This window comes from Columba livia, chromosome 3 (assembly GCF_036013475.1).
Source record: "Columba livia isolate bColLiv1 breed racing homer chromosome 3, bColLiv1.pat.W.v2, whole genome shotgun sequence".
In the NCBI taxonomy this organism is placed as follows: domain Eukaryota; kingdom Metazoa; phylum Chordata; class Aves; order Columbiformes; family Columbidae; genus Columba; species Columba livia.
This window is the reverse complement of record NC_088604.1, coordinates 60,444,271-60,468,777: the sequence shown is the minus strand read 5'-3', so window position 1 is coordinate 60,468,777 and position 24,507 is coordinate 60,444,271. Positions and strand designations below refer to the sequence as shown.

The 24,507-nt window shown below is 39.6% G+C and overlaps 1 protein-coding gene across 5 annotated transcripts in view; it reads right to left on the bottom strand.

Moving 5' to 3' along the window:
- Positions 1 to 24,507, bottom strand: part of PDE7B (phosphodiesterase 7B) — a 190,065-nt gene that overhangs the window by 26,993 nt on the left and 138,565 nt on the right. For 4 of the 5 annotated variants that reach the window (XM_065057120.1, XM_021297125.2, XM_005509406.3 and 1 more), the window contains one exon: positions 11,441 to 11,524. In XM_065057120.1, coding sequence (XP_064913192.1) covers positions 11,441 to 11,524 — 84 coding nt within the window. Of the gene's footprint in view, positions 1 to 11,440; positions 11,525 to 13,085; positions 13,240 to 24,507 lie in introns of those variants that run through there. The other variant, XM_021297124.2, reaches the window with a different exon arrangement.

Here is a 24,507-nt window from a genome sequence, read left to right as displayed (position 1 = left end):
CAACTTGACAAGCCATGTGTTTTCAAGAACGCAAACAGTAACAATGTCATTACTGTACCAGCCTGAAGGTTAAGTTTTCATTTATGATGTGCCAGCACCTGCTGTAATTCTCTCACACATTTTAAAAGCTGGAACAATTTCATGGTCTGTCGAAAGAGTGACTAACGTAGGTGCTAACAGTTACCCAGTGACAGCGACATGTGGAGGAACTGGTAGACTTGTTTTCACATTTATTTTAATTTATTTAGTGCTGCTAAGAAGTGGCTGGCATTCAGGTTAATTCCTGGATAACAAAACATTCCTAAAACGAACTCATTTTTTAAACTTGTGTCAACTTTTTCTTGACTTCCCAACTTTCCTAATTCCATCTTTGCCCCCAAACTGTCACTGCTTTCAGGTAACAAGTTTAAAATTTAAAGTATGGAGTAGTTGCTCCAACCCATTTTTATCTAAGTTAATATCTGTTTTTTCAGTTCAAGACAGATGACTGAAATTACCACCTACTTTCTCCTAAACTGTCTTTAAAACACACACGTAGAGTTACTGTGGATGATCTGAAGGTGAAGCTTTGGCTCGAGTCCCAACAAGCAGCTGTACGTTGGATTATGAAGTAGTGGTTATTTTATCCTTTGGATTACCAGATTATTTCAGCAGCACAAATAATACTTACCAAACCCCCAAAACACCAGGATGAAATAAATGATTTCTTATTGTCAACCAAATTTTCTGAATTGAACTATCAAACTTGCTGCCACTCCTTTGTCACATTGCTCCACATGGTTGTCACAGGTGCCAAGTGAAATTTAATCACTGGCAGACAGCACCTTTGAAGCATGACTTGCCACTTCAGATGAGCATTGTATTACAATACATTATGCAAAAAAAGATTACCCACAATAATGTGTTGCCCATTCATAAGGGAAGAACTTCATAATACTGATAAAGAACAGTAGGAAGTGTATTTTCAAATCTGGACTCTTGATGGAAGAGCCCGAATCCCGCACTGCAGGCTATCCACACAGATATCGTATTAAAATCACGTTCTTTGGGTCATTTTAGTAATAATTGATTTGTCTATGAATTACAAGACTTGTCAGATCATTGCTATGACCCTTAACAAATTACTTTGTCATCCACTATAATGCACCTTATTATGATGTTGTCTTGCATAAAACTGGACAAAGACTTTGCCCCTCTCTGAGCAAAACACACTCCATAGTAGTATAATCTCATCAGCATTTTCTCCTTCCCTTCCCAAGACCAGTGTCAAACAAAAAGGAAAAGCACAACAACATTAAGTTGAGAGAAAAAGGACCATTAAAAAAAGAAGAGCAAGAAGTGAAGCAGCTGAAAGTGAATGCTCAAATTCTGTCCTCAGCTCAGCAGTTGCACTTGAATCTCCCAGCAGCACAGAACCGTTCCTCACGTATGGGATCCACCAGCTGACACAAAAGCGAGATGCAGTTTTAACATGAAATTAAACGCATATGTGAATGACTTACAGTAATACACTGAACACACCAATTCTTTATAGACAACTATAAATTTCAATTTAAATTGTAAATATGGGATTTTGATGATGACACCTGATGCAAGTCATATATTCAAGTTATTTCTAATTAGGTTAAATTGAGTTATAAGTAAATGAATCAGAAATATTGATGCAGATATCACTGAACTTCAATCCTGGAGCTACGGGTGCTAAAACATATGGTATACTGTTTAGCTAAAGAATGCAAGCTCCAAGTCTCACATTGGAAGAATTTGGTAATCAAGTGCAACATGACAGATGAACAAGAATGTCTTCTGTTTATAACCATAAAGCTTCCCCTGAGAACTGTCTCTGTCTTTAATCATGGTGGCAACTTCTGAATGTTTTGTTTACCTAAAAAAGCCATAATCTGTAGCTCTCAAAAGACACACATTCTCATATCTTATGGAGTTACTGCCTAGCACAGTGGTTGGAGAACCCCTTCTTTGTATCCTGAACAAAGTTATTGTATGAATTCCCTACACATACACATTTACAGAAGCATCCATATAAGCATCATCACAAAGCTTAATTTCTACCTTTAAAAACACAAGTGGCCGGAGCTCACACTGTGTCTCCTGCCATATTTCAGCAGGCAGCAGAAGCGGTTGCATTTCGTTGTGTAACTTGGCAGACACCTCACATATACACACTGTCAGACCATGGATGATGTCTGGACACTGCACGTGGCCCTCAAGAGGTTAATAAGCTACAGGAATCAGTGGCTGCCTTCTCTCACCTAACAAGGTTCCTCCAGTCACACAAATCTGCTCGTCCTAACATGATCTATGGCTCACTACACCCCAACCTCTGTTATTTCAGGGAAAGAGATTTCCTGCACTAGGAACTGCTACCAGTTTTCTTTCAGATTTCTTTCATGGTGTTGTGCTAGCATGTGCCCACAGGCAGCATGAATATAAAAATGATGGAGGTTATGTTAACAATGGTTGAGTTAACATCCAGAAACGATCACATAAATCAAATTTTGACAAGGACATACTTAACTCTGCACGAGACATTCATTACGCTGTTATTGTTCTTTCAAAGTAAACAAACTTGGTAACGCATTCAAACAAAGCCTGTGAGTTTTCCTTCACAGTATTGCCTTTTTTTATTTTATTGCACCTCAGCATACAATAAAAACAGGTCACCCGGCAGCATGAGTGGATAACAACAGGTTTATTAATTTTCAACAGCCAACGGATTCAGAAGCAGAAAATGTTTTTCTACTTCTTTCCAAAAGGATACAAAATAAATCAGGTCCTCAAGCACCCGCCTTTGACTCATGCGGTTTATAATACACTTTCCCCTCTTCTGAAGATGCAAAGACATTTTGTACTCAGCCACTGCTCTGTACAACTGCAGGCCCAAACAGTTGGGCAGAATTGGTGGAAAAGTACTGGAATATCTGAAAAATATGGTGAGAGGATCAGACCTGCAATTTACTGTCCAGACAACATGCAAACCACTAGGATGCTGGGAAACAATTTGTCTCTGGTCCTATACATTACAGAGGCAATTTCCTGTCCTGGTTCCTGGTTTGATAGCTGATTATAATGCTTTTATTTGAGAGTCCAAGAAACATGTAATTGACTGCTGACAAATAATTGGTGTTTGTCTATTTTTTTTTGCGTGTCAAATGACGCCAGGCATTTAGACCACCTTTACTGAAGTCTTGTTTGGCATACTCATTGCATAATTTGGTTGCTAATATCTTCCTACATTATGGATTTATCACATTATCCCAAAGGCAACAGCAGTATGAGCAGGGATTGCTGAACTGGCATAATTAATCTAAAAATTAATTCCAAACTTATCATTTTCAAGTTTTGGAGAAGGCACTGGCAAACTAGAAGAGACAACCTCTTCTCTCTGTACAGTCCAGGCTTTCCTGTTGGCTTGCACTTTGCAGTTCAAAAATTCTTTGGAAAGAAAGCGTTGCAGTTTTGAAGAAAGGCCTGAGAAAATGCACAAAGTACCAGAAATCTATGTAAAGGAGTTTTTGCCTGAAAGCTCTCAGTCTAGGGTAGAAGGACCAAGAAGCTCAGATGAATACCCCAGCTGTACTTCTCAGTTGTCTGTGGCTGGTGTGAGGAGATGATGAACAGGTTTGATTCCAAATTAGTGAGATTGTGCCAATATCAATTTTATCATCTGTATATATATGTTGGTCACCACAACTAAGACAACGGAGATGATAAACACCTTGAACTATATAAAATGTACAGCTAAACTAGCATTGCACTCAAATCTTGTAAATGTGGAAATCTTCATGAGGCTTCAAACTATACAGGAATCCAAAAATGTTGTGCTATAAACATTTTGTTTTCACTTGCCTCTCTAGTGTATTAAAAAATTATTTGTTCCTTGACTTTTGATAAAAGTCAATGTATTGGTCAAGTGCTTTCTGTTAGTTGCCATTGTTCATATTGGTTACAACTGCATTACTTCTCTTTGAATGGGTAAACATTTTTTTTTTATTAAGAAGAGTCTGTGAGAGAGAGTGGGACTCTGAACACATCAGGAAAAGCAGAAAATTAGAAGTAAACCAAAAGATCTTTAAAATTTCCCAATTTGAGTCAAGATCCATTCTTTAACCACCTGCACAAGTGCACAAAATCAATGCAAAGTCTGTTTACACAAGAGGTCCTCCTGTGCTTGTTTGGCTAATGTAGTTAATGAAATTTGGGAGGTTCTGGGACACCAATTTTCTAGGTCACCTTGCTATGTATTTTCCTCCTCTTTGAACATTACACTTGAGGTGGTGGTGGCTTGTAACAGCTCAGTTTCCAAATCAAAGTTCCTGCACAATTGTTGGCATGTTGAAGAATGCTAGTCATGCCACCTCCTCTCCATCCCAAAAGATACTCCTTTTGATACCATTTGAAAGAGACTACAGAACTTAAGAATTATGCAGATTGTCCCACTTACGTACCAAATTATCCCATTACACTAAGTTCTGGAGAAACTACGGTTAGCCTTAATAACAGGAAGAAGAATAGATTAAATCCAAATTTAAGTTGAATTTAGATGTGTTTCTCTTCTCTGCAGCCTTTATTTGGCTCATCAATCATTTTTATGCAAACAAACACCTTGGCATCTTTTATTAAGCCTCCTACAAGTTCTTAGGAAACAGCATATTGTGTTCTGTTTCACCACAAAGTTGTTATCATTTCAACGTGAACCTTCACTTTGCCACTTCAATCTTCACGCAGCAGCACAGTCAGGACCATTTTTTCCTAAAACTGCAAATGTTCTATAGCTGATTATAGTTTCTCTGACAGGAAACGGTACATCCCCTCCTCCTTCACTCCCCTTGAGAAAAAAACAACATAACCTGTAAAAACAGCAAACCCAACTTTCATTTATCATCTTAATGATCCCTTCTCCTTGTTCTTTCTTTTCCTCTGTTCATTTGGAAAGTATCCTCAGTGTTATCTTCAGTCCACCCTTTCCCTTTTCTAATCATGGAAAAGAAGGTGGGGTGGCTGAATGGGTCACGCATCATTTGGAAACTTTTAAAGGGATATTCTGAATCCAAAATCAGTGTTCAAAAATAAGTTACAATCCTGTACAATCACTAAGACTTTGTGTGTGAAGCACATCTAGTTTTTTGTTTGCTCTGCTTGCTCTCATGAGTTCTCCTCAAGTATTCATAACCCAAACTGCTGCATTTTGTTAGCATATGAGGGCACATGCATCAATCAGTTTTACATCCTGGTTTTCATTTTCTAGAAATGTAGTGTAAAAACTAAACACGGAGTATGAATGGCAGGAAGTATAATATACTTTTCAATCAACTTTGTTATTAAATTTTGCAGATAACAACTCTTAAAAACACTTAAAAATGCAAGCAACACTCCAAACAACAAAAAAATGTCTGTTATTTGATGTAAAGGGGAACAAGACTGACTTCCAATAACAGGAAGAATTTTTGAGTACAGTGACATATTACTGTAAAACAGAAAAATGTTGTGCTGAAACATTATTAAGAGAATCCCAATTCTTCCTTGAATGGAAAACTGAAAGCCAGGCCATAGGCTGACTTCAATTCTGGAAATGTTCTTCCCATTCAAACCTGACACAAGCTAACCAGATTAAGAAGCCCCTGTGCCTTTGGATTGTTGATGAGTATATTTTGGATGTGCTTATCCCTGGGGAACTAAGGGAGGTATCCTGTAGAAATGATGCAGACCTCGTAAGTTCTCTAGCTTTCTAATTTAATAACCATCTGGAACTTTGGACTCATCTCCATGGGCTAGGTTGGGATCCGAGTAATCCAATCAGCCTTGAAACTTCCTCACAAGACTTTTAGTGTCCTAAATTAACCTTGGTCAGAAATATCTAAAACGGCATCTCTCACTCCCACTTCTTCTAGCCAAAGGCAACAAAACAAGACAGTTAACCAAACTCTTTTTAACCTCACTCATATGGGTTCAGGTTACTTGATGGTTCAGTTCGGGGTTGGTGACTGTGGTTAAGTTTTATTTTCCCTGGAGACTGGCAGTACCTGAAAGCCCTGGAGCTGTTCAAAATCCAAAACCAAAAATGAATGTAAATTTTGCAAATCAACCCTTCTGTAGACAGGCAGAAACCACAGATTCAAACGTCCACAGATTTTGGTTCTTTGAGATGGAGACTTTTTCATGAGTTCATATCTTCCCTTACTTACCCTGACTACACTTTTCATTTCTGTAGTACCCAATTCATCCCATGCCTGCAAAGCATCACTTTATTTGCAAACAGACTGAAAACCAGATGATCTTGCTTGATTCAAATCAGACAGCAAATAAAGGACAGAGACTGAACGCTACCTAATGTCACTCTTTATCACCATCTGGTACTAAGAGGAAATCATCTATACTAACTTAATTTTCTAAGCTAAGTTTAAAGCAGGCGGGCTTTTTTTTTTTTTTATTAATCTTCTGCCTACATACTAATAGCAAGATTCTAGGTAATACACAGTTGTACCTTTGGAGTTCCTACAGACATGTTTTGACCTTTTACGTATTCTCAGATCCCACTCTGTTTCTGTTGTGCAAGGTGTAAGAAAACACTTGCTCTCTTTGGGTAACACTATTTTTGGTACAGAGATTTCACTTTGCAGGTTACGTACTACATCCTTCCCCTTTCCTTGTTATCTCTTCTAGATCAATATATAGAGAAAAATGAATTCTACCAGACACTGGAACACTATGGATGGCTTACTGAAAACAAGTGGGTGTAAGATAACAAAAGCTTTGGCATGACTGATACTGTGACAAAACCAAAGTGGCTCTAATTAAGATTTTTTTTTGTAAAAGAATGCAAGCAGAAACAATTTTAATTACATTACTCCATGACACGCCCATTTAGAAATAAGCAAATAGAGGCTAACAGTTTTGTCACTAGCAAGCAAAATCTCAACCCAAAGAAAAGCTTAGCATGAACAAGACGGGACCTAGAGAATCACTGTTTAAGTCTGAAGAATCTCCTTGTCTGCTGACTTAAAGCTTGACAAGCAAGTTTGTAAATAAAAACTTACTCCTCTCAGATGTAAACTGTGTTACTCTGTTATGCTACTTAATTTTACCTGGCAATCAAACATAGTATCTAATATAAATAGAGCAGGGTGAGGTTGTCTTGGTTATCTTGGCATGCTCACCCACAATTCTAGATTTATCACAAGGAATTCCCTCAAACTTTTGGTTAGTGCAATGAAGTACTACCACAGTCATCAGCACAACTCATCACGGGATAATGAAATCTATTTTAATCAATGCATATTAGTCAATGAAGGAATCTTGTTCAATGACTCACTCAGCAGCTTTGTCAATCACAGAACTAAATTATTGCTGCTTTACCCTATGACCCTTTATTTCTCATATCCAGGCTATGCTTTGCTAAAAGGAAATGGGATCAAGTTAATTGTCATGGCAGAAGGTTCAAATTCTGAGTTATTAAACTGTATTTATTCAGTTTAACTCCTTTTCTGTCCTGTGAACACAAAAAGGTTCATTTAATTAAAAGAAATGTAAAAGTGCAAATAAACTGCCATCATTAACTTCAACCTGCATTAGGTTCAGTTACAAGCTAGAGCTACTGAGATCAGAGAAACTTCACTCTTCACTAAAATTTGCGAGGTTTGGAATCATCCAATACACCATTTATACATTATATTCAGCTGCGTGATAGCACCTAATACTTGCCTATTCCATCCTATTACTCGTTCTGGCAAATAAGTTTCTAAGGCTAAGTCTTTTTTAATTCTGCTGTTGCCATTTTAAGAAGTGCCTTATTTGCACGAAGAGAAAACCCTCTCCCCATTTCCATGTAAACCTATGGGGCTGTGCAAAACTTATACCTTTTAGTTTAGGGGTTTGTAAAACCTGAATATTTGATCATTAGCACTCTAGTGAACGTGGAGCCTCAGGTCACCGTGTGCAGCTTATTTTTTTCTGGGGTATATCTGTGGCCACCAGGAGCAAGTGGCTGCCTTGACTTATTATGGTGGGATGGTCAGCTTGCCTACTGGGGGTCTTCACACCAGGCTGGCTAACAAGCATCGGCTGCCACAGATTCTCTGGGGAGAGGAGCCACCACGTAGCTCCCCCGAAGCTTCTGGCTTGAAACCATCAACACAAACGAGTATCCGGTTGGTCATGCAGGTCTCCACAAGTTGCAAGGACTGAGTCAGGATCGTGGGGCAAACATACACTCCTCACAATGCAGAACTGAGGAATTCTCAGTGACATGGGGATATACTACATTCACTTTTGTATTTCGGAATCATCTTAAGAGTCCCCAAACCCACCAGTGCAAGTACGCTTCAAGGACAGCTTGCAAGTAGGCAGGGAAAAGACAGGAAGATGCTAAAGCCTTGTACCTCCTCCAGACAGGATCCTGCAAAATCCTCATGGCCCTGACAGCCTGGCACTGACAAGGTAAATAGCACTCACTAAATTTCTATATATTGCAGAGAGGCACTGGAGGAATGTGTAGATGGCATCACAGACGTTAGCTCAAACAGCAAGAAGCCAACATTAATGCAGTTGGCTTTGATTAGGGCAACACAAGATCCCATTTTCAGAGCGCAGAAAGTTTTCCTATCCAGAAAGACTCCATGGTGTCTTAAGTTACACAGCGACTTTACTGCAGGACTCCAGAATAAAAAACCCAAAAGATATGGCCTACTGGGTGTTAACCCTTAATAGCCATATTAGGGAAAAATCCACTAGTTTGACTGAATCTGTAAGTATGTTACATTTAAGTAACCTTTAGTCTAACATTAAACAGCAATGCCCTGATTTTTTTTTTAAATGTCAGTTTTCAAAATGAATGTCAAGTCTGTTCAAGAAAGAGCTTCAGTGTTTTCCTCTACTTTAAAACAACGGTGGCACTGTTATTTGGAATAATATTTCAGATGGTAGAGGGAACAATCGCTATTTAGGCTCAGTTTGACTGAATTAGTGAGAAACTGGTTTAATGTTCATACTGCACTTCTTTATAACTTCTGAGGATATTGACCATAAAATTTTCTCTGCTTCATCCCTCCTTTACTGCAACAGCTTTCAGCATACAGCAGCTGCCTGTCAGTTACTGCCGCCAAACAAATATAATGTGGTGCTTAAATTTTAGTGCAAATATTAAATAGGCACTTTTCAAAAAAAGTTTGCAGTAGTGATGTTTCTGTATGTTCCTTTTTGATGTGCAGCACCATGGTTTTTGCTGCTTACATGGTATGCAGAGCAGAAAGGGATTTGACAGATAAATGTATATGAACAAATAATACAAAAACCTGTTTATTTCCTGGCAAAACACGTCTGCATGCTCTGACACTAAGCATCATCATTTACCTGGAGTTCACTGAGGGAGCCAGGCCCAGTGCACAAAACTAGTATTCAAGTGCCTAGAAATCTCACTTGATTTGCACTGAAAAATCAAGCGAACACCACTCGCTAGGCAAAAAGCAGTAAACAAAAAAGCAACTGAAAACAATGGGAAATCCAAAATCAGGATCACTGCTTTTCTTACACAGAGATCACGATTAGCCGGAGTGACTTCTTTCAGATTACAGAAAAGCAGTAAAACTAAAGAATAAGTCAGAAGTCCCTGAGACAGAGAAAGCAGGAACATAAAACCCCAGGTGCCCCACAGCTCCGTGGAACCAGAGGCTCATGCAGAAAGAAACAGGGCTTTTAAACGGGGCAGTTTCAGGACAGGGGCTGTGCTGAGTGCCCTGCTGCTTGTGTGACCAAAGGCTGAGCATCCACAAGCACATCTCCTGCCATGCATCTCTCCCTCGAGAGCCTACAGGCAGCACCTGAGGGATGGCCAAGATTCATCTACGAGGGACAAAACTGAAAGCCCTATTGCCAGAAGAAAAGAGCTGAAATGCTTTTGGTTTTTTTAACCAGGGAGAGGAACAAGTATACGATGAGACTTTTAAAGAATGTACATGTATTCAAAAAAGAAAGGAAGTAATTAATTTAGTCACACTTGAATGTGAATATATATTAACTTCTGCTTCACTAATGAAGTGCTTTGTTTTCTTTCCATTTTTATAACGGCATTTCCAGCTAGCCTAAACCAGATTTTCCTTCACAGTTTTCACTGATAAGCGAGGACTAAATGATCATCTGAGCTCTGCTCAAGCATTACATTATTCCCTCTTTGTCCTGGGAAAATTGCTAGACCCATTTTACTCCTTGTGTCTTTCTACCCTAGCTACAGCAAGCACCAATCGACTTAGGACCTAGAAAATACCTTTTATCAGCATGACTGAAAGCAAGCACTTTGCAAGGCAGCAGTAACTTTGCCAGCTTGTGCAAATGCATCCCATCAGAGCCCAAGTTCTCCCCTTCCTATCAGCCCCTCTTTTCTCTTGCCCCAAAGATAGACTCACCCTTTAGAGCTGGGCTTCTTCTCTCCTCCCTGCCATCCACTTCCCCTCCCCTTCCCCAGGCACTTGGGCAAGCACTTACAAAAAGGGGACGGAAAACTTTAGTTTGATAATTGCTTTTTAACGAAAAGCATAAACGTGTCATCACTAAACAAACAGTCAGAGTTTCAGTCTGTTTTGATGAAGACAGTCAATGATTTTTCTTTTTCTTCCAAAGGTTACATGTGTGTGCAGCACACAAGGACACATCAAGATCTGACCACATCTGAACACGAGTTAAGACAGCTACAGGGCCCAAGTCTAAGAGTTCTGTGGTTATTTAATTTTTTTTTTGCACACTGGCTAATGGGTCTGCATCAGTATACAGCATCCATCAGGTGGAAGTAAAAAACCAAATACACACAAACATCCAACAACCCAGGATCTTGATTTTCTTTTTTCTTTTAGTTTTGCCCTCCTTTATTTACAACAGTGGCAAAAAAACTTCAATCAAAATGAGGTTAAGATTATTTTTAACAGATGTTCACTGCTGGCCTGACCCAAAATCCATTGACGTCAATGAGAAGACTCCATGGGGCTTTGGATTGGGTTCTAATTGTTGGAAAAATTAATGTTATTGTAAACCACTGGTCAGTGCTGTCACATGCTCTCCTTCTGTGCCAATTCTATATGACCGGATAACAAACTCACATAAATCTGTTCCAACTGTTGGCTAAGAGGCTAAAGGACAGAGAGGTTTATCTTTTTAATTCTGAAGCACCCCCTACCCCCCCCAGCACACCCCAGGGCACTACTGTATTTACTTGACAGACTCAGCATTATGGACAGTATTCATACAATCAAAACATTTCACAGTCAAACACTTTGTGGGAATAATAGGATTATTAACGCTGACAGTATGAAGACAGCTGAACTTTAGATACGTATGAAATGAGATACTTTGGTTCATAGTCTTTCAAGACTGATTTTTGTTTCTTTTTTTTTTTTTTTTTTTTTAAATACAGACCTGAAGGAAGGGTTGTACTTACTGTTAAGAAGACGGAAGTCTATAAATGGGTAGGAGCCGCGGCGCTCGGAGAGAACCCCTGTCTGACCTCTCACCCGTGCATCTCCTGCAAAACACAAAATCCCCAGAGATGTTAGAAGGGGCAGCTGCCTTTCTCTGCTTTTAGATCTAGATCTATTTTCTATCCAAAGCGATGACGTTGAGCTCCTCCAGTGGGAAAAGTAAGGTCCAAGAAAATCATCTCCGATGACATCCCTGGGTAATCGGGTACAGAGGTTCAGCCGATCCTCTTATCCCAACAAAGGCACAAAAACTCCTCGTGTTTATCCTATTTCACGGCTTCTTGCCCACTAAGTAGACTCTCACTGCTTCAGGAGCGGTGTAGAAGTGTTTTGCCCAGACAAGACCAGTTGGATTCTAACTGTGACAACACCACACACAAAGGTCTCAGCCTTGGACGAGGCTCACAGTCCAACTGACCTCCAAAGCGGTGGGACTGGTCTCTAAATCATGAGTTAATGAAATAAATCTCCAAACAAAATATGAAGAGGTTTTTAAGGTTTGTTTGATTGCTTTTGCTTTACTTTCTGCTCTTTGAGCACTCTGGAAAATGTCAGCCTCGTCAAACACCAAAGGTGCTTCACGTAAGTGAAACCTGATGTTTTCGGACAAGCATTACTTCAGAGCTTTAGGATATATATTTAAATATCATAAAGTGACAATACCATACTTAGTATCGCTATGTAATTCACATTGATTAGTACCTGACTTGCCACGCAATATTGACAAAACAGGCAAAACTCACTTAAGGAGAAAAACGCTACTCCGGATGAGTAAGAGTTACAAAACCTCATTCCAAGTAGATTGGAAGCAGTGGGCAGCAGATGTCATTTTTAAATTTCCATAACCTTAAACACCTTTTTCTGTGATATAATAATTTCTTTATAGGCAAATAACAAGACTAAAATATTAAAAATTCTTAAATAAGATGAAGTTTGAAGAGGTTCAGGTCAGAGTACTCTAGTTCTTCACAATACCAGTTCCCCCCCTACAGAAACACAGGCCATGGTGTTGAAAGCATCCTCACTGCACTTCCTCGGACAGCTCACACTGTGGGCCTCTCAAACTTTACAATAAAATTATGAATTATTAGTTAGTCTGAATTGTGCTTCCTCTGGGATACAAATATAGCATCTGACTAATCTAAACAAAAATAAATTAAGAATTTGGCTGCTAGTGTTGGCTTCCACTGCTTGTGTTTAAAAACAAAAAAAAAAGCTTGCAGCATAAAAGAAGGACTTTTAAAGATACTCTTATTTTTCTTCTATTTAATGTTCACTTAAAATGTGCTTACAATTATGTTTAAGGGAATAAAGCCAAGTAGAAGTGTTAAGTTAAATATTGGAGGTGAAAAAAAAAATTCCATGCCCTTGAGGGATCCTTAGAGGTATGAAAGGCACAGGAGCACACACTCAAATTAAGATTATTTCAAACACAGTCACTTCTGATTACAAATAGAAATCTATTTTCTCTCACCGTTACTTTCGCTTTGCTTTTTTTGTTTCCAGAGAAAGAGCACATGTTCCCTGTACTCAGCTCCCGCTTGCCAACCGCTGCCTCTAAGGAACCAGTCCAAAACAACTCAAGCTGTTGTTGACCCCACTTACCCTTCCTGACAGCAGGGGCAGGAGGTGCAAACCTCTGCCTGCTCTTCAGCTGTTGCACTTCAAAGGTATCATCATAGCATGGGGCTACCTTCATCAGTAGCTTAAAATCACATGCAACTTGTAGCAATGGAGGTACATAAACCTGTTTCCCTGCGATCCTTCTGTGAAAGGGCAGAAGGGTGGAACAAATAGCTGGAGAGGTTGTAAAACACCAAAGAACAAGATTCATCAGCACCTGTGAGTCAGAGCTTGTCAGGCAGCACCTGGGCTTAAAAGCATTGCACAGGTGGACCCATCAGATTGGCTGATTTGTGTAGAAAGAGTGAGAATGGCAAGCATATGCTACACATTATGTAAAGCCAGAAAAATCAGACAGGCTTGAGCCTGTCACTAAGACAAGCAGCAGCAAATTAAGAACGGGTGTAAATTCGGAGCATGCCTTGGTTGAGGCTTTTGTTTTTCTGTGTGTACCAACAAATTAAGAGGAAACTGCAAATAATCCCCTGAATTAACACACTGGTAAACATGTCACTTGTGACTAAATCAACAGATACTTTGAAAAAAAAATAAGAGAAATTCAAACTCCAAAAATCGGAAAAAAAAACAAGACATATGATACTGTACACTGAGAAAGACTGATTTTCTTTCTGGACATGAAATAATAAATCAGATCAAGAGAAGTACCATAGTACTAGAGAATAACAAAATTATACACAGTTACATGTTGAAAAAGTCGCCTAATTCTTATCATAATAGTATGACCCCAAATTTTGAGGAAGTGAACACTACAGGTAGTTAGACAACTGGAACACAGAATAAAACACAGTGTGGGCTTACCAAAAGTAGACCATACAAGATAAAACTTGATAATTAATTACCCTGAATAAAATAGCTAACTGTTAGAAAAGAGAAAAAAATCGATACTGTGATGCAATTCAACCATATGGACTTTGTTAAACGTATAACAGAAGGCAAGAGATGAGTACAAAAACTGAGTTGGAAAAACTAAAAGATGATAACATGGTGCACTGAAAGGAAACTTGTGCTTGGGAACAGTTACTGCATGATCTTTAGAAGATTCACATTGGGATTGGTCTTTGATTTTTTTTATTGATGATCTTAACACAGAATTAGGAAAGCACTAGTGAGACTTGATGATAACACAAAGCTGGGAGATAACAGGTATATGCAGCTACAGCTATTTTGGATAAAGTTCACTGCTGCTGTTATGCTCTCTGCCGCAACTGCTCTATGGCCCAGCTACCTGCAGCTTCCACTTTCATTTTACCGGTAGTCCAGCTTCCTCTCATGGTGCTCCTGATATCTCCTACAGAACTGAAGACTAGCCAACTCAGACAAGTATGTACACTATTCAGGGAAGGTAACTTCAGTAAAGAGATGGAAAGTAAGGGAGGTATTGATGGCATTAGCCAAAGCACTTGATATAAGTACATCTGAAATACTTTATCTAGAAAGCTGAATTCCTCCTGGAAAAGTGGAGAGAAGGCCGTTTAGGAAGATGATCAGCACATTGAAGAGCCATTTCATAAAAGGAAAATAACCCTGGCGTAATGCCCACCATCGATAAGCAGCAGAATGGGGAAAGAACCACTTAGGTGATCAAAAGAATATCATTCTGAAGGAGGACATGAAAACAAAGCAGGCCATGATGGCATGGGCTTTATATATGCTGAAAGATGACCTGAAACAGTTAATAACTATGCATGGTGATTGATAAACTTGCTACCAGCTCTATGCTCTTCAAATTAAGAAAGTGTGAATGAGTTTTACTTAACCAGCAAAGCTGAGGACCTGAAGTCATGGAAAATTATTGATGATTCTGATCGGCTATTTGTGTCATTTTACACTTTTTACAGATAATAAAAGTTTGGGCTGTCTCTAGCACTATAGAAATCTATATGCAGAATAAATCTGCATCCCTGATGACTTAGTAAAAGATACTAAAATCTTTATATTCAAGGATTATTAACTTTACCCTCAGGGAAGGCAAGTTTCTGATGAGTCAATGATGTTATCAAGTAGCTCTACCTCCTGAATCTGCTATTTCAAAATACTTAGCCAGGCTCCACCTAGTCTCTTTCTACATCATTAGAGAAAGATTAGTTAGGAAGTGGTGGTGGGGTAAATCAACCACACCTGCTTTTCCCCCTTTTTTCTTGGCTCACTTATTTGGAAAACATTTATATTATTCCCTATTACTTTTAATTACCTCTAAGTACACTCAACAGAGATACTAAAAATATGGATTGTGCCAGATGTACACCACACCACATGACTTTTAATTTCTGAGAGGCAAGGGCCATTCATGGCAACACACCAACCTCTCTTTTTTGCTTTGGCAGAGGACTTTGAGGGTGACTTTCATCAGGCCACGAGACCTTTACATCTCTTTGCTCTCCACCTTAAAATCAAGCTAAACAATTGTTCTGACAACTTATGCAATCAGCAGTTTTAGATAAATAATCCTTTTCAGAGCAAAAGGAAGGATTCTGTGGAAACAGGGCAGGAAATTTTGACAGCTCATTGTGTTCCCAAGTGAAATAAACAGGGTGAAGGGAAACGGCAAGGGTACAGGTTCTCCTTGGCTGCTTTGGGCTGAAGATGCGAGGCTGGAACATTTGCAGCTGCAAACATGAAGGGCTGCACCCTTGCTTGAGCCAAGTCACCACAAGAGCTTCCAGATGGGACATCACCCAGGAGTTGCTGTCCTCTTGAATTTGTTAAAACAGACAAGAAAACAAACAAAACAAATGAAAGCAAGATAAAGCAAGATAAAGCAAGATAAACGAGGTAACAGGAGCCTGTGCAGTGCATGCTGTGACTGAGACACACGACTGCTTATAGCCACAGGAAACACCAATGATCCAGATGAGGGTATCGAGTGTACTCTCAGTAAGTTTGCAGGTTACACCAAGTTAGGTGGGAGTGTTGATCTCCAGAATGGTGGGAAGGCTCTACAGAGGTAACTGGACTGGCTGGATCAATGGGCTGAGGCCAGTTGTATGAGGTTCAACAGGACCTGGGGGTGCTGGTCAGCAGCCAGCTGAACATGAATCAGCAGTGTGCCCAGGTGGACAAGAAGTCCAACAGCATCCTGGCTTGTAGCAGAAACAGTACGGCCAGCAGGACCAGGGAAATGATCATCCCCTGTACTCCGCACTAGTGGGGCCCCACCTCGAATACTGTTTTCAGTTTTGGGCCCCTCACTACAAGAAAGACACTGAGGTGCTGGAGAGAGTTCAGAAGCAGAACAACACTGGTGAAGGGTCTGGAGCACAGATCTTATGATGAGTGATGAGCAGCTGAGGGAAACGGGGCTGTTTAGCCTGGAGAAAAGGAGGCTAAGGGGAGACCTTATCCCTCTCTACAACTACCTGAAAGGAGCTTGTAGCATGGAGGGTGCTGGCCTCTTCTAAGTAACAAGTGATAGGATAAGAGGAAATGACCTGAAGTTGCACCAGGGGTGGTTTAGATTGGATAGCAGGAGAAATTTCTTCACTGAAAGGGTTGCAAAGCACTGGAACAGGCTGCCCAGGGAAGCGGTGGAGTCACCATCCCTGGAGGTGTTTAAAGGATGTGTAGATGTGATGTTTAGGGACATGATTGAGTGGTGGACTTGGCAGTCCTAGATTAATTATTTGACTTGATGATCTTAAAGGTCTTTTCCACACCACGCAATTCTACGATTCTACAAAAACTGGATATGGGGAAAGAACCATGGTACTACTGCAGCCATAGCATCAGCATAATTTCAAGGTGGGCAGAAAGGTTAAGAAAAAAATGAGGCACCTCTTAGCTACCTGACACATTGGGAGGAAAGAGCCGTTTGAATGGAGGAAAACAGCTTCTCCGAGACTTGCCTGAAGTGACGTAGGATTAAATTTCACTGAGCAAGCACAACAAATTAGGAGAGAAAACAGGGCCATTGCTGTGGCAAAACAACAGAGCAGCTTCATGCAGCAGAAGTTAGGAGCAGCCGCTAAATTATTGATTTAGTACACAGCTCCGTGTGGTAAGTAAGGAATACCACAGCAAATTCACAAGAGGTTCCAAGTATTTATTCTAGTTAAGCTTTTCTACAATTTTCATCCAAATATATCTTAAGATGAGTACTTTCCATAGAAAACTGAGTGGCACTTATAAGGCCTCTCGTGGAGTCCATAAAGCCCCTGTCTCCTGCACTATTTTGGTTATGAAAAGGTTTGAAATTTCTGAGATGAAGGAAGATGAGTTATTCATGTTTTAAGCATCAGTCTGGTTTTGGTGGAAAGCTTTCTAAAAGAGAGAAGTGTTACTGTGTAAAAGTACAACCTGGGATGAAAGGCTAGGTTAAAAACAAGTAGAAGAATTACTGGAATTATTTTAAAAGACGTTTAATGCTTGTCCATGGTGATTTGTACTTGTTTGGATTCCTTTCATTTTGTTGTCTTAGCGTCATAAAGATTACTGTTGTAAATTCTTATCTGCAGAGAGTATTTTATGCAGATTTCTTCCTGCACATAAGATTTTCAGTGAAGATTTCCCCTGAACAGACATGTCAAGACTGATGTCAGAGGTACGGAGGCAGGACAAGTCTCCTTTCCAGCAGAGGTAACTGGGGGAGCCACCTCACTTCATCCATCTGTAAACACTGAATTTTTAAACATGTAAATATTCAAAAATGTTGCATTTTCTGTACCATACAATTCATGGTTCTACTATTTCTGGTAAGAGTCCTAATAAGCGCCTAAGTAGCGGCTTCATCCAATGTGTTCTGCAGTTTCATTCCAGAATGCTCTGAAATGGAAGGTAACTATTACTACTCCTTTTTTATAAAAACAGGATAAAAAGATGGTGCACAGAAATCCCTTCATTTTCCCTGCACTGATTCTAACCCATGAATGAGTTATTTTTATTTTTTTTTTTTAACTACTTGAATTTCAGCTATTCAGAATTCTGTCTCCAGATCAGCAACAGCTGCAGATGAAACATTTCACTCATCCGCTGTTTTCTTACAAAACTATATTGTGGAGTGAACGGTAGATCTTATGCTCAATACAAACTAATAGCACTGACTGTACCTGTCAGCTGTAATTTCTGCCCTCCTTTACTGACCATAATCCATATGAATGCTGCATCTTAATCTCTTAAACAACATTATCACCACTGCTTGTGCTAATCAGTAACATGCAAGAAACTGAAGCTGACCATCAGTTCACTAACGTCTCAACACTAAAAGTCTCCTGATGAGATCACTTTTGCAGTGATGCACAGCCTATCTGGATACACAGCCAGAGGAATACCCAGGATTCATGAGCATGCCTCTAACAGCTGGTCCATTCTGACAAATGAGTACCTAGAGTAAAAGTAAATTAATAGTTAACAGACACTCTTGAAATCCTCCCTTAAACAATATCAGATCACGCCAGTAACTCTGGAGAAAAGATTTTGAACTGAAATATCTTGAGGCAAAGCTACTGCAACATGCAGACTTTGGAAAAAGTGCTTGCAGACAATGGAAATCCAAGAAGATGAGAAAACTGACACAGAGAACCAGGTAAGAGCAGTCATCAGAAATTCAGATACTGAAGCAGTACCCATATTACCGTCTCCACAGACATGTTTGTTCTTGCATGAGGAAACACAGAGCCTGCAAAATTAAGTAGCTATTCAACTAAAGAAATAGAGTCGATTACGATAGACAATTATTAATGTGCTAAAGAAGGCAGTTTCCCAAAACGTTAATACATTATATTGCACTAGAAATGCTTCCAGTTATTTCTGTGTTTGATAATGGGCTACAAATTATTGCCTTAAGGTCAGATGCATTTCATGTAACCGTAGGTGTAAGCCAGTAGAGAAGAGTATGTTCCTCCACCCAGTGACTAACACTTAAAGAGACTGAATTGCCTTTCAGAGTTGCATGTTTTTGACTTTGAGTGCACTTCGAGTCTAAGACACCTCTGTTCCTAAATCAGGTGCTATGGTTATGAGCACAGCATACTGCAGGAAGAATCTGAGACCTTGCCCATGAGAATCGTATTCAGACAGCTAAGACCACACCAAACCTCTTAAGTATGCTTTTCACTGTGATTATCCCTGTGACTATTACTATTTCTTTTGTAATAAATATAATAGACGCATACACCTTCAGTTTGCACCAGCGTGGGTGCACCCTCAAAGCACGTACTATGTATGCTTGTATCATGTAGTATCATCCCACGGCTCAGTTAAACAAAAATCAACACTTGTTATGCAAAAGTAATTGGACTACTGTTCTCTATTAAAAGAAATAACTAGCTCCTTGATATTAGCGTGTGATACTTACTTAACTATCTGCATTTTCTAGACAAAAATACAAGCGTTTACATAAAACGCTAAACCACAGGACACAAAGAGAGAAAGGGAACATAAGAACACAGATAAATTACATGGATTGGTTATTCATATAGCAACTTCTCATTTTGGAGACATGAGAAATTCACACGTAATAGTTTGCCAGCACGAATTTTGCAAAATTCAGCAATGGCTTTCATATGCAGAAGAAACAATAGACAAACATTGGTATCTAGCAGCAAATAGAGAGTTGTTGAACTAAAAGGAGGAGACAGATCTTGGAAAAAAGAACGCAATGAGAAAGCACCGAGATTTGTACAAACATAGCACCGTAAGTGCAGAAGACAGAAATAATCTGTCACCACCTCCATACCTGAAAGGATCACCTTAGACAACTGTCTTGACTTTGGTAAATATTTTGCTTGAACTATACTCTAATGAGCCAGCATCTGCTATCCAGGGAGCTGAACTCACTAGTAAAAGATGAAAATGAAAGCCTGGGAGAACAGGCAGGAGGAGGAGACCCAATTCTGCATTTTTTTGAGTGATCCATTTATAATTCCCATTATTGCCTGCAGCTTGTAGTACTCACAAGCAGTAGCATACAACTGACGGCATCTTGAGGGTCCCACTGCTGCTGTGGTCCTGAATGGCAGCACTTTGGCTGACCTGAGGCTTATCAGACTGCTGCTCCAAGGGGGTTCAGGGTAGTAAAAGAGGTCCCAGGGAACTTTGCTGGATCAGGAAACCAGACTTGCACTGCACAGGATCCTCAGAGTAAAATGGATGTTGCATTTATAGTGTTAGTCCTAAGAACCACCTGTCTGTATTTTAAAGTTTTTATATTGCATTATTGCTGGGGCTTTAGTATTCCCATCTCCAAATATCGATCACTGACTTTCCAGGGAAAGAGCATATTAATATAGAGAGCCCTGAACTATCTTGATGATTCTTGTCTTCCTATAGTGTTAGATATCTTGTAAATTACTCTGTATTAGAGGATAGGAGCTATTTTAACAGGAACAGGTTTTCGCATCATTATCATTGATATTGCTCTAGAACCCTGCTGGGAAGTGACAAAACTGACTGTTTTTCTCACATATGAAATTGAATCTAAAATAACACCCTAAAAACTAAAGGATAGATCCTGAAATGTTAAATAGATGTAATAAAAGTAATATCAGCAACTACAGCATGTTCTCAGCAACAGGTATTGCATTACCATGGCAACTTGGAAGATAATATCTTACTGTCATGCTACTCTCATCCCTCTTCCAAATAAATTATGGCATAAAACCCCCACATTCTTAGTTATTTAAATTGTACTTTTTGGATTCTAGTCTTCTGCTACACTCCCAGCTACTAAAATAACCATGTATTTAATAACAAACTTCTACGACTTTTATGCTTCCAGTTCCATATACACAACTCTCAAAACCCGGTTAAGTAGTTAATTATAATGACTCTCATTTTGTATAAAAGCACAAAGAATACATATTTTGTCCAATGCAAATGTCAAAAAGAGGCATAGAGTTCAGCTCTCTATGTGTAGAGCATTAGGCCAAACTGCTCCTATTGCCAGCGCTCAAAATATATTATTTTCTTCACTCACAATTACACCTGGACTCTAAGTTATCCAAATTATAAATACTGTTTTAACTGTAATAATATTCTAGATATAGCTGCTCTTTCAGAGACCCCTTTGAATGTGCCTGTGTATTGCAACTTCAAACTGAATTTTCTCAAACATCTCCATCTGATTCTATTACTTGGATTTCTAATTTGAGCATTATCAACATTTCAGATGTTTCCACTGCGAGAACACAACCCGACCCCTTGAGTCTGCCAATGGGGGTTTTGCAGTTGAAGAACAGATTCTTTTTCTGCTGACACTTGAGGTAATTGTTGAACATTTATTCAACCAAGTTTGCTTTACTGTTCTGCATTCTCATTTCTCATCTACCTATAATAATTGTATTGATCTTTCTAATTAACTTTTTTTTCATTCTACATTTCCTCAAGAACTATTGTTTGTGAGTATATGCATTTTATGAGTTGCATTGATGAGTTACCTGAGCCACAAGGCATCATTCTAATTTTCTGCTAAGATACTATTATGCAGACAAGCAGAAAACTACTCTCCACTATGTAGACAGCAGATACTACACTCTGCGTGTAACTAACATAGCCATTGATCAAAATTTTAGATAATGTATATGCTTATTTAAAACAACAATTGATACGGCAAATATTAATAGAAAAATGCTGATAATTCCTAAGTGGAATAGAATAAATGGAGCTTGCATTGGGAAATGTTCAATAATTCAAGATTAACATTTTTATTTCTGAGAGAGGACTCTTGGAACTAAAACGTGGGATGGCAATTATAAGCCCTGAGCTCATTTCCTGGATTCCTATGGAACAAATAGTTTCCTTTCCATGCCTCAGTCTTCCACTTCTGTGGTTTGTTTGTCCTGTGTAGACAGTGAGTTCTCTACTGCAGGGCCTAAGTGGTTCAACAGCATCTTGTACCTGCAGTCCTAGTCATGTTTTCTACATCTCTGTAATACAAACTCTAATGATCTTTGCTTTTCATACTAACAACGGTTAGGTTAGACAACAGTCGAAGAAAATGAATACAGAGGGTTTTGCTCATACCATCAAACCAAAATTTGCTGTCAACTCTTAATAGGACCCTTGAGAAAACGTCCCTCTATTTCCACAGCTTTGCCCAAGAGATTTCTACATGTTCCCTCCCCAATGAAACTGAAAAAGCTATTTGTTCAAAATTACAAGTAGTAATACATCAACTGCCATTACACAACCCATCACATACTCTGGAAATGCATAACATCAGTCAAAACTGTCTGTTAACAGTATTTACACAAAGGTACTTTCGCATGTGGAGGAGCCAAACAGGAGAAGTGCAAGACCTTTGGGATTTTCTCCCTCTCCATTTTGTACTAGAACCCCATGGCTGCCGTTCACCTCATACAAGAGGAGATTCAGTCCGTCTCCTCATCTCTTAACACTTCTGTGTAAAGATCCTTTAAGGTACATCTGTACAATTGAGATAAAATAGTCTCAGTCTTATGCATTAACCGCAGGATAATCCTTCCTCATCAGTGTCTTCACCTTCTTCACCTCTTTTCCAACTCCCCTCTGCAATATACATATATATACATATATATTCCAAATATATATTCCAAACTGGGGTGTGACCCTTCTTCCTCCCCGTCTCTTTGACTCATAGAATCACAGAATGTTAGGGATTGGAAGGGACCTCAAAAGATCATCTAGTCCAATCCCCCTGTCAGAGCAGGAACATCTAGATGAGGTTACACAAGAAGGTGTCCAGGCGGGTTTTGAATGTCTCCAGAGTAGGAGACTCCACAGCCCCCCTGGGCAGCCTGTTCCAGTGTTCTGTTACCCTCACTGAGAAGAAGTTTCTTCTCAAATTTAAGTGGAACCTCGTGTTCCAGTTTGAACCCATTATTCTTCGTCCTACCGTTGGTTGTCACCGAGAAGAGCCTGGCTCCATCCTTGTGACACTCACCCTTTATTTATTTGTAAACATTAATGAGGTCACCCCTCAGTCTCCTCTTCTCCAAGCTAAAGAGACCCAGCTCCCTCAGCCTTTCCTCATAAGGGAGACGCTCCACTCCCTTAATCATCTTTGTTGCCCTGCACTGGACTCTCTCCAGCAGTTCCCTGTCATTCTTGAACTGAGGGGCCCAGAACTGGACACAATATTCCAGATGTGGTCTCACCAGGGCAGAGTAGAGGGGAAGGAGAGCCTCTCTCGACCTACTAACCACCCTCCTTCTAATACACCCCAGGATGCCACTGGCCTTCCTTGACACAAGGGCACAGTGCTGGCAGCAGGACACCCAGGTCTCTTTCCCCTCTACTGCACTCTAAGAGGTCATTCCCCAACTTATACTGGAACCTGGGGTTTTTCCTACCCAGATGCAGGCTCTACACTTTCCCTTGTTATATTTCATTAATTTTTTCCCCGCCCAACTCTCCAGCCTGTCCAGCCTGCTAAGCCAGCCTCCCCTCTACTCACTGCCTTCTCCTGAGGCTGGACTCCCACGCAGTTTTGTAGAAGGAAGCCCAGCAGTGTTGGCCACCAACTCCTCCTGATGGGGCTGCCCCAGGAGTCCTCATGGCTGGGAGAGAGCAAGGAAATGGGGAAGGAGGAGAAGGAAGTGCTGAGTGTTGGCTCAGCAGCACAAGAAGGTGCGTCACCACCTGAAGCTTTGCTCTGATTAAGAGCTTTATCTACACAAAAGACTGCAGGAACAAATGTTCGAGATTAATGATTTGACTTTTGTTTGTACAACATATATTGCAATGTTTTTTTTAATTCAAAAGTAGTATCTATGGCCAATAGCTGGAAACCTTCTTTCTTATTGGTTTTCAATTTAGTTTAGTTGCTCTGTGGAACATATAAATACCTCCATAACTCAGTGAATTATTGAACAATAGGCAGGAGAACTTTGTCCAAAACAAGCACAGGTAACCTTAGCATTATTTGCTTATTTGAGTATTTCCTGAGCTTGCACACATTTTATCACGTAATATTTCTTCATCAGAAAATGTTATTTTGATAAAAACCCCTTTTTCTTATGTCTTTCTCTCTAAGAAAAAAAAAATGGCATATGTAGATAACATAACTATTTGGAGTGGAACCTTTGTCATTTTGATGCTAGACACAGGAATTAAGCTACGTATAACAGAAGCTGAGTTTGACTGTTCCACCTCTTGGAAATTTTTTTTTTTCAGTTTTTACAATGTATTTTTCAAACAATTGGATCTTAGAGACCAAAAAAAAAAAAAAAAAAGACAAAACACTAAATCCAGAACCCTAACAGGCCTAGAATTTAGCAAATACGTTCCCTCTTGCACTTCAACAGATCACTGATCTGGATCATCTTTGCTATGTATTATGCATTTAGAATTTAAAACTTCGAAAAAGGGTGGAAAAAGAGAAAGCTCTGGATCAGCCTTGTGTTACTCGAACACAAGTCTACGCTCTATGCCCCACTCACTGTTATGGTTCAGTTACACTAAATACTTACTG